The sequence below is a fragment of the Dipodomys merriami genome, unplaced genomic scaffold (assembly GCF_024711535.1).
Source record: "Dipodomys merriami isolate MVZ:Mamm:240054 unplaced genomic scaffold, mDipMer1.0.p SCAF_420, whole genome shotgun sequence".
NCBI classification, from domain to species: domain Eukaryota; kingdom Metazoa; phylum Chordata; class Mammalia; order Rodentia; family Heteromyidae; genus Dipodomys; species Dipodomys merriami.
Window position 1 is genome coordinate 564677 of NW_027205827.1, and position 16488 is coordinate 581164.

Sequence of the window (16488 nt, forward strand, 5' to 3'; positions counted from 1 at the left end):
AGCAAGATTCAATGAGGAAAGAGACACAGGACAATAAGTCGTAGAGATGAAGGGCAGGTGGGTGGTGAGGGCCTGGTCTCTGTGGTGCATCCATCTGTGCTGTACACCTTCGCCAGATGATTGCTGAGTGGCACACAGACCCATACTCTGACTAAGGGCAATCTCTTTCCTTGTCTTCTATCCTAGTGCCCTACAAGGGCCACATACTTGCCCTCCATTTCTCCTGCTTCTAGAACCATGGTGTAGTCCCTGTGGAAGAAGATGACTCAGTTTGCATTGCAAATGGTTATTGGCATCCCAGATCACCGATAAGCACCCTGGTGCTCATGGAAGTACCAGCTGGAGAGTGGAGGTCATGGGTACATTCACACAGTGAGGAGGGATTAATCCAGAAGCAGGTACAAAGTGGGGCTGGGGAGTTGGCTGGAGACTTGCAGCGCAGGCCAGCTGCACATCTACTTCCACTCTGACAGCTGCTGTAATAAAAACAGAAGTCTTTATACGTGGGAATTTACCTAATGCTAATATGGATAATTGAAAAAACCCAACCAAAATACCCCACTGCAATTCAGAAGGAACTCCTGCAGATCTGATACAACTTTGTGACTTACTCTGGAGTTGACTGGTTTGGGGGTGTGCAGGGGTGGGTGACAAGTGGCAGGAACTCTGATACTGGCAGCCTATTCTCAAGCATGGCAAACTCCACAAATGCTTGTCCCTTCTGAGCTTGGTTCACGTGGATTGAGTCAGTTCTATTCATCTTCCTTTCTCCAAACTTTAGTGTTTCCCGCTCTATAAATAAGGATGAAGTGAGAGCAGTTCACTTGGGAAGGTTGTAACTAGAAATGGGTATAAAGAAACTTTCTGGGGGTGCTGCAAATACCCTAGACCTTTACCTGAAGATCAAGAACGTCATTCTGAGACCTTCTAGTCATATCTCACAATGCTAGCCATTTGTCTACAGTGCTTGGTTCCCAGTGTCTGAGTTACCTACAGATAGAACCACCTCCTCAACACATATGGAAAGGCCATATAGGGTCTTTGGCTTCCAGGTTTGTGTCTTGACCTACATATTTATATCTCAAACTTGTACATGAATAAATAAATATGTATATGGTGGGCTGAACTATAACTATACTACATGTAGGTTAGGATCATGATTGAAGCTAGCCTGGGCAGGAAAGTCCATGAGACTCTTAATCTCCAATTAAGCACCAATAAAAGCTGCAAATGGAGTGGTAGCTCAAGTGGTGGTGGAGCACTAGCCTTAAGCATAGAAGTTCAGGAACAGCACCCAGGCCTTGAGATCAATCCCAAAGAATCAGTGCAAGGGGCTGGGAAGGTGGCTCAGTGGTAGAGCACTTGCCTTGCACGCCTGAGGCCCTGGGTTCAATTCCTCAGCACCACATAAGCAAAAAGAAAAAAGCTGGGAGTGGCGCTGTGGCTCAAGTGGTAGAGTGCTAGCCTTGAGCTGAAGAGCTGAGGGACAGCGCCCAGGCCCAGAGTTCAGGCCCCACGACCGGACCCCCCCCCAAAAAAAAAGAATCAGTGCAAAGCAAAACCAAAACTATAACAATCAATCAAGCAAGCTTAACCAGAGTGCCAGGCCCTGAGTTCAAGCACTAGTGCTGGCACAAAAGGAAAGCAAAGCAAACAAAACCAAACCAGAGGGCTGGGAATGTGGGTTAGTGGTAGAGTACTTGCCTAGCATACACAGAGCTCTGGGTTCGATTCCTCAGTACCACATATACAGAAAAAGCCGGCTGTGCTGCTGTGGCTTAAGTGGTAGAGTACTAGCCTTGAGCAAAAAGAAGCTCAAGGACAGTGCCCAGGCCCTGAGTACAGGCCCCAGGACTGGCAAATAACAACAAAAAACCAACCCAGAACACCAAGGGGACAACAAGTCAGCTAAGAATCCCTGAGCTGGCCGCAGTTCAAGGACTTAACCCAAGACCTGTCCTGACATTACCTCACCCTGTCCCAGGAAACTGGATCTACTTCTTGTGTCCTTGACGTGGAAACTACCTGTGGGTGTTAACACCCCCACTTCATGCACAGGTTCACAGTCTTGGAGCCATCAGTTTGTGTCTCATTTACCCACCAGTATCCTCAAATACTGTGAGGGGATCTTAGCCATATTACCTGAACTCTCTGTGGTCCTCTCCTGTATACCATGGCTTCCTGACTTCCCTCCGAGGTCATCATCAACACAGGCCACCTTTGATCAGCCATGCTGGGACTGGTTCAGAAATCTTCAGTGTGGTAGCCCTGTCTACCTCTTCTCCAACCACACTTCACATCCTACACACCAAGTCTCAGCCTCCTCTATCTGTCTTCCACTGGCCTGCCTTGGAACAAATATGGTGAGATGACTTCTCATTTATGCTTCATCCTTCATTCTTAGCTTTAGTTCAGAAAAAGCCACTCCCCTACCAACCATTCTTTCAGCTTAAGTCAGAACTGAGTCCCCAGCACAACACTGCCAGTTCCATGGATCCTGAGCAGTCTTGACTGGATCATCTGTGAATAGATCACATTAACTTCTAGCCCTTTCCACTGCCTTTTAAAAGACTTAAAAAATAGACACCTGACTTACATGTAGTAGAGTTAGTTAGTTATAGTTACAGTTAGTTCAGCCCACCATATACATATTTATTTACTCATGTACAAGTTTGGGATACAAATAGGTAGGTCAAGACACAAACCTGGAAGCCAAAGACCCTATATGGCCTTTCCATATGTGTTGAGGAGGTGGTTCTATCTGTAGGTAACGCAGACCCTGGGAACCAAGCACTGTAGACAAATGGCTAGCATTGTGAGATATGACTAGAAGGTCTCAGAATGACATTCTTGATCTTCAGGTGAAGGTCTAGGGTATTTGCAGCACCCCCAGAAAGTTTCTGGATACCCATTTCTAGTCACAACTTTCCCAAGTGAACTGCTCTTCCGACTGCTAGCACTATAGAGGACTTTGGTCTATTTTGAGAAATCTCATATTTTCTGTCTAAACTTTTTGCTTAGGATAAAGTTGGTAAGGTTATTCCATGTGGTTGCAAGTAGTATAATATATTCTATTTTGCTGTGTAACATTTCATTTTGTGGATACACCACAAAATACACCATAAACCATCCTCTGTTTGAAGGGTATTTCAATGCATTTCTGCGAGAGATTGTGCAAAACAGGCAAATTTTTTGTGTGTGTTTGCATGTCTGTCCTGGGGCTTAAAATCAGGGCCTAGGGGCCATCCCTGAGCTTTTTTTGCTCAAGGTTATTTCTCTACTATGTAAGCCACAGCTCCACATCTGTCTTTTTTTTTTTTTTTTAAGCAATAAGAGTGTCATGGACTTCTCTGCATGGGTTGGACTTGATTCATGATCCTCCAATCTCAGCCTCCTGGTAGCTAGGATTACAAGCATGAGCCACTAGCATTGGCCCAAACAGGCAACACAAAAAAATCCGGGTAACTTTGTGGCATGTTTTTTGCTCTATTGAAGTGATGGCTACCATTTGCTTCTTCATCCTCTCATGGTTGAACACTTTCAATACCCATAATTACAGAGTATTCTATAAATCCTTAATAAGTCATTCTTAAGGACATTCTGGTTAACTTTTTTATTTGGAGACCTATCATGCTATTTGCAGACCAGGCCCAGTTTGGTCTAGCACTGGTGGCCTCCTGACTCAGACTCCAAGTGACGGAATTACAGATGTGTGTTACCATATCCAATCATCCTGCTTAGTCTTCAGCGTTGAGTTCCAGAAGCAAAGACCCTGGACCAAAAGAGAAATCCTTTCAGGACGCTTTACACAAATAGCCTAAGTGCCGAAATGGAACCTGTATTGGATTGCCGAGTTGCCATAGAAACACACCCCAGCTTGAGTGGCTTCAGCCACAGAAGCCTAAAAGCAAGGTTTCAGCTGGGTGGATTCTTCCCAGGTCTCTCTTACTGGTTTGCAGCTGGTCAACCTCTTGCTTCCTCTTTGTACCGTCCTCCCTCTGGGTCCCCCTAGTGTCTTTGTATGTCATAATCCCTCTTCTTATAAGGACACTAATGGATTCAATTAGGGATCTTCCTGCTGACCAAATTTTAACTTAATCGTCTCTTTAAAGGTTGTATCTCCAGATACAGTTATGTGAGATAATGGAGGTTAGTATTTTGATGCACACATTTTTAGGAACACAACTGAGTCCAAAAGAGAACAATTCCTTAGTGGCTGAGAAGGTCCCTTGGTTGCAGCTCTCTTGACCTCTTCTAAGGTCCAGATAGGCTCAGTGAGAAGACCTCTCTGCTCTCAGCTTATTTCTCGTTCCAAGACTTCCATTCCATCACTGTGAATCATCCTAGAGATTTTCAATCTTTGATGCACAGTGAAACTGGCCAAGAGCTTAAGAAAGCCTTGTGGTGTCTGAGTGCGAATTTGACAGATCATGTTGTCATGGAGGCTGGGTGTGAAGCAGCTCCAAGCTCCTCAGTGGGTCCAGGGTTTGGCCAAAGTGAGTATCTCCAGCCTCCAGTCTCTTTGTTGATTTCATTTCCTTTTTAAATTGTTGTTATAAAAGTGATGTATAAAGGGATTACAGTTACATAACTCATGTAAAGAGTACACTTCTTTTTGGAAAATGTTACCACTTCCTTTGCTCTCTCCCAGTTTTTCCCTCCCAACCCCACTCATCTGTTGATTTCTTTTATAAAGCATGAAGCAAGCCACAAGGACCCTTTAATTACTTACCATCTTCCAAAGTTAATTAAAGTCCCATATTCTAAAGCCTGTTTTAAACTCCCCTAAACAAGTTCCTTTTAAAGCTTGGTGGTAATTTGGCTCTTTTGTTAAAATTAAGTCCTTAAAATAACAAAAAAATCAAAAGACAAAATGGAAAACCATTGGGCATAGAAAATCCACCATGGGTTTAATAGAGCCTCTTAAGTTATGGTCTGGAGTGAGAAGCTCACTGTTCCTTGGGGGCTGGGAGCTTGCTATACATTGTGAGCTTTAGGCTTATGTGCTGTATAAGCTTTCGAAGGAACCGAATAAAACCTAATTTTCATGAGAGTCTTGCTTCTGTGGTGGGGTGATTAGAAAACTATTGTGTTAAGTTTGGGCTCTTCCAAGTTTAGCACCCCAACTTTCAGTGTTTAAACATAGCTTTAAGATATTCTACCCATGGAGAAATCTCATGGACACACTGAGCTGAAAAAGCTTGAGACTGAAGAGTACATATTGGCTGATGCTGTTTCTATGAAACTCAAGAATGGGTGAAACTGTTCTACAGTGATTACAGTCTAAAAATGGTGGCCTGTAGTGTGTGTATACTTGTTAGAATCAGATCCTGAATAATTTTTTTCTAAGACCTTGAGAGAGGGGCAGAAAACTCAGCCAATTCTAGGAGGGATGGCTGTGGACTCACTTTTAAATGGTGGCTTCATCACTGGCAGATGAATTCATGGCCCTGGACCCCAGCACTGATACAGTCTTCCCCCTGTACCCCTTTCTTGCTGCTCCTCTACACTGAACCCTGAATCCCACACTAATGCCACCTGCACCTTGGCACACAGTATTCCCAACCCTGTTCACCTGGAAAGTTTTCTTAATAGAGAAGGCATTCTCCAGCCTCCTGCATGCATGACATTACCACCTTTCATGCATCACTATTTGCTTGTGTTTGTCTTTGCCCTTAGACTGTGGTGTTCTCTTGGGAGCACTTCTTTGTGTTTGCAATGACTCGCACAGTGCTCCCACTGAGTAGGATTTACAAAATGTATGTGTCCCTGAATTAGGTTAGAGCTGTGACAATATAGCCTGGTGTTATAGACATTCACTTATCATAGTGATGTTTGAGACAAGATAGATAAATACATGATTCCAATGAATTTTTAGGAAAGACCTAGGATCTTCAAAGATGATATGGCCTGATCTCAGCTCAATTGAGCAGCAGAATGGCTCCATAAAATGGAGGGACAGGGATACTGGGATTGGGGATGAGGGCTGGGAAGGAGTGCTAGAGGGGCAGAGGGAAGAGAAGGAAGAAGACAACCAGTGGAAGAAGCTGTAAGGGGAGCAGAGAGCTAAGCCTTCATTGGTACCCCTCCAACTCATGAAGTGTATTTTTGTGATCATGTGCATGTAAACTGTACTCTTCTCATGTGTGTGTGTGTGTGTGTGTGTGTGAGAGAGAGAGAGAGAGAGAGAGAGAGAGAGAGAGAGAGAGAGAGAGAGAGAGAGAGAGAGAGAGAAAGAGAGAAAGAGAGAGAGCTTGTGTGATGTGAATGATGCACTGGTGCGTGAGCATGTGTGCAATTTTATGTACATGTGTACATGTGACCATATTGATGTGGGGTGAGTCTGTGACTGAGGAAGTTTCTGTTTCTGGCCTGAGTTGTCCAGGGCGTGAGCTGAGGCAGCAGGAGGGCATCATGGAGAACTATGCTGTGGCCATCTCTGAGGTCACAGGCCCTGAGGTTGGAGCCCAGTCTATGAAGGCCAAGGAGCCTCTGGATGACACCTAATCCACCGATTTGCTGGGCATCCATTGCATTAGGTTTCATTAGGAGAGCTAACTGTGGACGGCAGGCAGTGCCAACCTGGAATGCTGTGCTAAGAAATACGTGTCCTCCAGGGGAAAGGTGATAGAGACTGATTAGCAATGTCTGCCTTAGACTTTGACTGGATGCTGGCCAACCCTGCTCTCCAAAAAGTGCCAGCAAAGTGTGCTTGTCTTTGCAGATACCAGGATCAAATACCTACCTTGAGGAGCTCCGAGTCTACTGTAAGACCCTGAATGTAAATAGTTAGAAACAAGTAGCTAAGGGATAGGGATTTCCGGCAGGGTTGAGATAAGCAGAAGGAAGGAAGGCATCTTAAGCAAGGGCAGTGGGAAGAGCAGATCCTCATGGAAGAGGAAAAGCATTCATGTCTGGAGGTGGACAGAATTGCAGGAGGCGAGCAGGGCAGGAAACAGGGAATGCCTGAGCACTGGCTCTAGCTGGATAGTTCCCAAATTGAGTCACGTTGGCTAGATTACAAAGGAAGCCTGCAACCATGGTGGAGGCAGACACCCTGCAGGTACAGCTTGGGTATCTCAGGGCTATATCCCCTGGAGGTGGACCTCTGCTCCTTTCCCTTGCTGTGGTTGGTGCTGGCAGCCAGAGTATAGCCTGCATGGGAACTTGAGCCTGTCTTGAGCCCTGGTGTGTATATTGTCAGCTCTTGCAGGTGCAGATAAAATGCCACAATGATTTGCATGGGATGGGGAACACATTTTCAGTTTCCTCCTCTCACAATGGCAACTTTCATTTTCACAGCTTTGCTTTCTCCATCGCTACGGCACCAAGCTCTTCTCTGTGGCATTTCTGTTTCAACAGCCTCTGGGGCTCCTAATGCCCAACACCTAGCCATGGATGTCTTCCATTCTCTTCCCTGCCTCCTTGCTATGTGGAGAGTCCCATATTGAGCATCAGAATCTGCTTCCCAATTCAGTATGGCATGTAGGGCTCTTGCTGGGCCTCAGTTTCCCATAGGTAACTAGAATCTGGACTTCATAATCTCTGAAGGTCCTCTAAGCTGTAGAATTGTGACTTCTGCTCTTGTCTGTTTCTCTGTCCTGGCATCTCACAATACTATGTGTGGCAAATGTTGGCTCTGGGAATTTGGGGTCTTTTAGGCCTCTCTTCCTGGTTTCGTACTCTGCTTCTTTCTCTCCTTTCCTTCTCTCCTGCTTCTACTTCTCCTTAGGTTTGGTTCCTGGACTTGGTGTGTGACCATGGGCAAGTCTCAGTTTCCCTATCTGCAGAGTGGAGGGATGAAGCAGGATACAGACTACTGAGGCCTGGACTATCTTTAGGCCCTTTGCTACTGCCATCTATCCGAACACCATGAAGCCTGCCTCAGCCTAGAGCCTTTCCACCCATGCAAGATGGTGTCATTCCCACAGCCTGGCTTGCTGATGGGAAAAGAAGGCTCAAGTAGTAGCAAAGGTCCCTGAAGCATAGACGGGAAGGATTCAGAGGCCAGGTTTGTGGTGGGGAATCCAGAGTGACCCAGAAGGCCAGTGTTCATTGAGGCAATAAAACCGGAAAATTCCCCTGAGAAGCCAAGTGCTGGAGGATTGTCATGCAAATCACTAGGAAGAGATGATTAATTGCATATAGGCACACAGAGAGAGGTGGCTGGTGAGCCATGACTTGTCCACCATGTTTGTGGGTCCCCCAGGCTCCCGAGGCTCCACTGAGGGTAGGTGCAGAGGATGAGGCACAGGCAAGTGTGACAAGCTCCCCTCTCAGAAAGATTAACCAGGCGAGGCCAGCCAAGCAAAGGGGCTGCTGGGAAGAGCAAGAAAAACCTGCAGATGATTTCTATTTCAGGGAGGTGGTGCTCTGCCCTGAATCTTTGCCAGCTTACAAGCAGTGAGGGTCGAGGAGCAAGGACTTTTCTGAGGGGTGGTTAGCAGAGACCAACACTTCTAATAGCCAGTTCTCAGCATTCACAGAAGCTCTAGAGTTACCTCTTCCTGGCCCCTGGAGCTCAGTTTCCTGACAAATTGCTCAGCTTTCAATTGCTCCCCTCCAGGGACCAAAAGCTCACCATTCCCTGGTGGCCTGCCTGCCCCATTGCAGAAACTCCAGCCATGGAGTCCTTTTCATCAAGCCAAAGTCTGTGTTTGTACTTGTGAACCTAGTCTGACATAGTCCCTCCTTACTGCCCCAGTTAGGGTGGTTTTGCACAATACATCAGCAGCTGTTCAGTGTTGTTTAGGTTTTATGAAGGACATTATATACAATGTAGGAAAATATAATTAATGTACAAAGGTTAGGGGTCAGGGTTTTAATATAGGTTTACTATCCTTTGATTCAGATCCCTATTTGAGTTAAAGAACACTAGTGTGTTTTTTTTGGTGCCAGCCTTAGGGCTTGGACTTAGGGCCTGGGCACTGTCCCTGAGCTTTTTTGCTCAAGGCTAACACTCTACTACTTCAGCTCCACTTCTGGCTTTTTTGGTAATTAATTGGCAATAAGGGTCTCATGGACTTTCTTGACAGGGCTAGCTTTGAACTGCTATCCTTAGATCTCAGCCTCCTGAGTTGCTGGGATCACAGATGTGACACACTGGCAGTTGGTGGCTATAGTTAATTTTATGTGTCAAATTAGCTGGGATATGGTACTCAATTATTTGGACAAACACTAGCCTAGATATTGCTGGGAAGATGTGAGGTTTTCTGGAAGAGATGCACACATCCATTTTGGAGATGCAATTAACATCTATAATCAGTTGACTTCAAGTAAAGGAGATTGACCTCCATAATGTAAGTGGGCCTCATTCAGTCAGTTGAAGGTCTGAAAAACAAAAGCTATGTTTTCTGAAGAAATCCAGTCTTGAAACTATGAAATAGAAATCCTGCCAGAGTTTCCACTCTGCTGGCCTACTGTCCAGACTTTAGCCTTGCTAGTCGCCCATAATCAAGTGAGTTTAACAAATCTCTATGAGTCCTGCTACTCCAGAGAATCCTGGCTGATATAATCACCTGCCATGTGTCTGTATAAAGGCAGATAAAGGACACTTCATTCTTTGGATGGAAAAGCAATTTGTAATTACTAATATTAGAAAACTGTTAATTTGTGCTATGCTGTCAATCTCAAACCTCTCTCCAAGCATTAGCTCATCTCCCTGCTCAAAATCCTTGATGGTGTGCTACTGCCACTTCTGCTGTTACACCAGTTGCCATTTAGGAAATGTTTCCATCACTGTACAAGTGGTTTATAACTAACGTCAACAGAGAGAGAGAAAAGAGAGACAGAGAGAGAGATAGAGAGAGGAAGAGAGGAGAGAGAGAGAGGGAGACAGAGAGACAGAGAGACAGTGACAGACAGAGACACAGAGAGAACACCTTTATTTTGTAGATTGGAAAATGAAACAGTAAGAAGTAATGTCAGGGGGACTACCTCCTTAGCCTGAAATGAACCTTTAGCCATGACCCTCAATGACCCTATGTGATCCATAGGCATGGTGAAAGGTGAACTGTACTAGGCCTTTTGTTTTTGGTATTTCTCTCCCCCCCCCCCCTCGTCAGTTGTGGGGCTTGAACTCTGGTCCTGAGCTCTTCAGCTCAAGGCTTGTGCTCTACCACTTGAGCCACAGTGACACTTCCAGTTTTCTGGTGGTTTGCTAGAGATAAGTCTCATGGACTTTCCTGCCAGGGCTGGCTTTGAACCCTGATCCTCATATCTCAGCCTCCTGAGTAGCTAAGATTACAGGCATGAGCCACTGGCGCCCAGCCTGAACTGGACCTTCTTAAGTGTGCCCTAGATTATCCTGTGTCCACGTTATTGCTCACACTGCTTCCTCAAATGCTTTTCTTCTTATACTGAGTCCATTGACCAATTCCAGTGCCAATCATGTGAAGTTTTCCTGGGTCACCATCATCAGCACTGATGTGACTTCTTTCTGGGTACACAGTCCCACACCTGGGCCTCTTTATGACTTGAGTTACAACCATTATTTCCATCTTAAAATGTAGGTTCTGGGAAGATTGCTCAGTGGTCAAGTGCTTGCCTTGCATGCATGAGGCCCTGGGTTCGATTCCTCAGCACCACATAAGCAGAAAAAAAAAGTGGAAGTGGCCCTGTGGCTCAAGTGGTAGAGTGCTAGCCTTGAGCTGAAGAGCTGAGGGACAGCGCCCAGGCCCAGAGTTCAAGCCCCACAATTGACCCCCCCCCCCAAAAAAAATTGTAAGCTCTCTGAAGGCAGGAAAACAAGTCTGACAGATTATGATACATGTACACGGAAACCCATGGAGTTTCTAAAGCAATACATTTTGATTAGAACTATTAGCTCTACTGACTTTTTTTCCTTTTTGGTTGTGCTGAAGATGGACCCCAGAGGGCCTCACGTATGTGAGGGAAGCACTATACTCTAAGCTCCACCACAAACCCCGGACTTAACTTCTCTAAGTTAAGTGGTTTTCTGAATAGTGGTTTTCTGAAAAGGTCAAGGTTTTTACTCCAGCATTACTGGCAGATGTGTTTTCCCTGCTCTTTCATTTGAATGACAATCTTACACTGACAACGTGAATCTTCTGTTCACTCTCTCAAAACTTTTTCAGGGAACTACAGCAAAAGCTCCCATTTTGAGGTATAAACTCCTAGTCCAAACGGCTAAATTATTTCACCTCAATCATCTCTAGTTTGGTGTCATCATGTAGAATAGGGTTGGAGGCCAGGGGGTTAAGCTCAGTGTGTCAGGCCCTTGCTTTATCCCCCCTTGCGAGGAAGGATAAAACCTCTTTATTCTATCAAAAGATAATTGAGCCCCATCCTATACCCAGAACCATGTTCTTCGAAGCACTCAATTTATACAGTGTCTGTCATGTCCTTGAGCTACAAGCCCCAGCAAGGCATGAGTTTCTGTCTCATCACTGTACCTTGAGTTCAGTGTGATGCCTGGAACATACAAGTATCCTATGTGTGTAAGTAGAAGTGAAAGGGATTTGCATCTCTTTTGCTTCCTAGTGAAAAAGCAATTGGAATGGCAGGTTGGACCTGGCTTAATTAGATGTCTAAGAAGTGCTGACTGGCTCAAGTGGTTGAGTGCCTGTCTATCATGTGCAAGGCCCTGTGTTCAAAGCCCAGTGCTGCCAAAAAAGAAAAAAAAAAGGTGACTTGTTTGAATGGTCCTAGGCTTCATCTACGTCCAGTGTGGACCACCCTGGCTGGTAGCCAACCTGTGCCATCAACTCAACTTTTTTGTGGATCTGGCCTCTGCAGTAAAAGCTACTGGCTGGTTTTCTTATGCAATTCCTTTTCCTTATTTGTGACTTAGGGGAGTAAACTGTGAATGATGTGGCTTTGCTTTTATTTCCCTTTTGGAGACAAGGACTTGCTATGTAAGTCCTCAGCTCCCCAAAGCTTGGATTACAGGTAAGACACACATCAAGGCACAGGCAAAAAAACAAAAACCAAACCAAACAATCTGCCCCTAGACTGTATCATCATCTTGTTTTGAAATGAGAAGCAGGACCAGAGAGTCTAGATCTGGGCTAATTTTCCCTCAACCACGAGGCAAAACTCTTCCGTGTGCTCTAGTCTGTGCTTATGAGCCATGAGGCTTTCCACTCTGGTGAGGACAGAAGCTATTTTTGGCCATGTGAACTCCAGAAACTGTAGTGCTTTCAAGTGGTTTCCTCACACACGGCCTCTGACCAGTATACAGCTGAAGACTTGCTGGCTTCCGTGTTGTCTGAACAGCTCCCTTCTCTCTTGGTGATTTCATCTGCAGGCGGAAGTTCCTCTCTGCCAGACTGCAGCTGCTTTTCTTCCTTTCCTTGTCTCATTACCTCACTTACTGGATTTTCTTAGGAACATTACCTATTATTTTTAAAAGCCGTTTGTAAATTGTTAAGATGCAGTTGTATAGTGTTGTTTTCTTTGGATAGAGCAATGAAATGTTTGCTTGAAATCACATTGAGCTAGCTTTATCATATGAACATCTGCATGACATGATTAATAAAGTCATGTCCTCCAACCATTGGGACATCTTTGGAATGGTAAGGCCAACTGGAAAAACTTAAGAACCTAAGCTGGACTTCAGTCCTAGTGATGTCTCCAAACAACCTAATAATCACTCCCCACTCCACCCCAGAACCGCTACTTGAACTCAGGACACCACATGCTTGTTCAGCTGACACTCTGCCACTTGAGCCATGCTTCTAGACCCCCCAATGACATTCTAATCCAGTCATACCTGCCTACACTCCTCAACTCTTCCATTTCTCCCCAAGCGGGCTCACTTCACTCCTTCCTGCCCCATGGGTCTATATTTACTTGCTTCAACTTAGCCAGAGGCTGCTGTTTGGACCCCTCTTCTCCCACATTCCCTGGTAATACTATCAATTACCCTCAAGTGGGTGGGTCTCCACTGGTCTCCACAAAATGGTTTGACCTTTCTTGGGATGGCTTTCACACCTTAACTCATGTCCATCTAACACCTTAACTCATGTCCATCTAACATGTCAAACATTGGCAATGTGATAAAATCCTAAGCACGGTAGAGAAGGCTGCTGCATCTTGTCAGATGTGGGAAGCAGTTGAACTCACTTCCTACTGAACAATTCCTTTAGAGAACTGGATGAGGATTTCACAGCTGACCTGTTGGGCTTGTAGTGTCTGTGGGAATATTCTGTACATTGTAGAATGTTTATCAATATCTCTGACCTCTTCTCACTAGAAGGTAAAAGCAGCCTCCTAGTTGTGCAAGCAAATTATGTATGATGAGACCAGGGATCCAAGACAGCTACAGAATCAAAGGGCTTCCTATTCTGCATGTGATCTTTGGCTGGCAAAAATCTCAGATGTTTCTTAAGAAGCTTTTCTTCTTACCATTTATCAACACCACTGATGCTCAACAGTAATGTTCCTTTGCCCACCAGAGTAGCAAAGTGAAAAAGGAATGACAATGTGATACCTTTGTGTGGGAATGGGGAAATAGATGCACAAATAACTGGGAAGTTCTGACTTTTTGGCAAATTTGGTAATATGACTAAAACTTCCATGAAATATATGCATGCTCTTGACTTGGAAGCTCCCTTTTATGGAGATTTGACATAGGATTTTACAAAATAATAATCAGACACAAGAAAAACTGTTCAGACACACACATATACAAACATACATACTAGTTTGGAAGGCTAAACACTAAAAGTTGTAACTGTATCTTTGGATGGAAGAATGACGTATAACTTTTGTTATATGAGTATGTAATCTCTGCATAGGAGGTAAAGAAAGCTAACTATAAGCATGGCTAATATCAATATCCATTTAAGTTAGGTTTTCCACCAAGGTATCAAGACATTAGCTTCCCTTTGTTCTCCAAACATGAACAACACTGGACCTCACAGAAAGGAGCCACTTGGGCTGCTTCTAATCAAAGTGGGCTCAGAAGTAAATAATGTTTACTGTTTACTCACTCTTAGTGATTTTACAGATCCTTCATGTTTTGGACATCTACTTTCTTCTATTTTATCCAATAAAAGTCTCTATTAACTGCTGCACCTTTAATTATCTTAAACTTACCCACTGTTGTTTGACCATTTCAATCCTCCCAGGAACAGAAGGAATACTATTCCATCACATCATAATAAGCCATGCTTGTCTCACTGATGCAGTGACAATCATCTCAAGGTTTACCTTTTTTTTTTTTTTTTTTTTGGTTGTGGGGCTTGAACTCTGGGCCTGGGCTCAGAGTTCTTCAGCTCAAGGCTAGTGCTCTACCACTTCCAGTTTTCTGGTGGTTTATTGGAGGTAAGAGTCTCATGGACTTTCCTGCCTGGGCTGGCTTTGAACCATCCTCAGATCTCAGCCTCCTGAGAAGTTAGGATTACAGATGTGAGCCACTGGTGCCCGGCTTACCTCACTCTTATGAAACTATTTTTCATGACTGTCACTTTTAGCAGTGCTAAGAGATTCTGGTTGCTTACTTTTGGACCAAAATACCTTCAGCTGATGTGAGAAAGGCATTCATATCGTGCAATAAAACAGCTGAAAGCTACACAGCAAAAGGGAGGACGGAGGACTAAAAAGACTGTGGGCCTACAATTCATATTAAGTTGTTTGGGAAGGGGAGAATTCTCCTTCTCCCCAAAGGCAACAGACTGATCCTATCAGATAAATAGCAGTTTATGTACTTCCTAAAGGATAAAACACAAATAGTTTATGGTGACTTACTAACTACAGTCACTTGTTTAACCCAACTAAGTTCTCTGATACCCAACTTCTCATTGTCTCTTTACATAAAGACACATTTATTCACTGTTTCAGACCTTTATTTCTTTTTTACTCTAACATTCGGCTTTGATAAGTACAAAAAGTTCACAAATACAAAAAATTCTGTACAGTTGTGTAGTAGTTAGAAAAATCTATGAAAAGACAGTTTTAAAAGTTGGGTAATATTTATCTAAGTGATAATCTTCTTGATGTATGGCTATAAAAATGGTAAAAACTATTTCACAGTTATTGTATTAAATTTTTGGTGACCCATTTTTACCTGTTTCAGGAAATGTCTTATATATTAATTTTAGACAGATTACTTGCCTGCATTTTGCTAAAGCCCACCTCTCAGCATTATCAAAGATGACAACTTTATTTTTACCATTAGCCTGTGATATTCTGTCCAAAGGAAGATCCTCATAACAGCTTCAGAAACAAGAAAAACTGGATTTGGATTTATAGTTATTTTCTTTAATGTTAAAAAAAGAAAAGAAAAAAAATGCTGAAAAAGAATGTAATAGTATTAATTTCTATCTTTACAAGTTTAATTTTCCCACTCACATTGCTGATGAATTACATTTGATGAGCTTTTATTTACTCATTTTTTTTTCAATATATTTACAAGAAGTTTTCTTGAAAGACTGGTTCTTCCTATCTCAAGGACTCTGGATAAAACTGGTATTACAGCAGAAGATTAAGGTGTCTTCTCATTTTCCTACCTAGTAACTTGTTGGACAGAGAACTGAGATCTCTATGGCCTGTGTTCAGCAATTCTAGGCATGGCTAAAATTGAGTAATGATAGCCAAACTATCCTTTATTTAATCATAAGCAATTAAAAATACTGCTAGAATGCTGTGTTCATGGAGATCAAATAAATATGGAAAGCCAGATCAGTAGCCTTCTCACAGCTTAGATTTTTTTCTTCTTTGCTTAATAAGAAATAAATTATCATCACTATCATCTTCCACATATCTCTCTTTTTTCTTCTGCTTGCTCCGCTGGCTCTCTTTGGAAAGTTTGTCTTCTCTCAGTTCGTGGTAATGTGATGAGTGGTGGGAAGACTTGTGAGTCTTCTGGGTTTTAAAATTGCTGGAGGAAGGGTGGGGTTTTTGGCCCCTAGGGAAGTCCTCTTCCACTTCATGATGCCTGCCAGCTTTCCTGTGCTTCTCCTGTTCTCTGTTCTTGTTCATTTCTTTCTTAATTGCTTTATCTTCTCGAGGCTGCCTACTGCTTTTCCTTGAGTCATGGCTCTTTCTTCTATCATGGTGGGGTTTCTTATATGCTGCTTCCATATGTGGTCTCTTGAACTGTCTGGGTAAGTCTCCATTTTTCTGCAGTTCTGAAAAATATAAAAGGGTTTTTGCATATTGAGCAGTTAAGACAGTCCATGTTGAACTTGCATAGATTTGGAAGTAAGGTGTCACAAAGGGAAGCTACACAAATAGCATGTTAATATTCTAAAAAGCTTTTGCTGAAGTAAAAAAAAAAATCATTCACTAAAAATAGAATAGTTGCACCCTGATTGCTGAAAAGGGACAACATCCAAAAATCCAATGATAATTATATTATTCAATATAGTTTAAAGATGTTACAAAATAACAGATGACTACAGTAACAACAGTCATCTTAGCTTCCGAAGAAAAGTCTTGTCTCAGCACTGACAGTCAGCCCTGAAGCTAACGCAAAGCGAGATATACAAAATGGCCTTCTGATGGTCTCACAGGAGTTTTCTA

The 16488-nt window shown here is 43.5% G+C and overlaps 1 protein-coding gene across 3 annotated transcripts in view; it reads right to left on the reverse strand.

Annotated features, from left to right (window-relative positions):
• Positions 1-15342: 15342 nt before the first annotated feature.
• LOC138807552 (zinc finger CCHC domain-containing protein 7-like) overlaps positions 15343-16488 on the reverse strand; it is a 195429-nt gene continuing 194283 nt past the window's right edge. For all 3 annotated transcript variants that reach the window (XM_069993316.1, XM_069993318.1, XM_069993317.1), the window contains one exon: positions 15343-16094. In XM_069993316.1, coding sequence (XP_069849417.1) covers positions 15658-16094 — 437 coding nt within the window. In that variant the 3' untranslated portion in view covers positions 15343-15657. The remainder of the gene's footprint in view (positions 16095-16488) is intronic.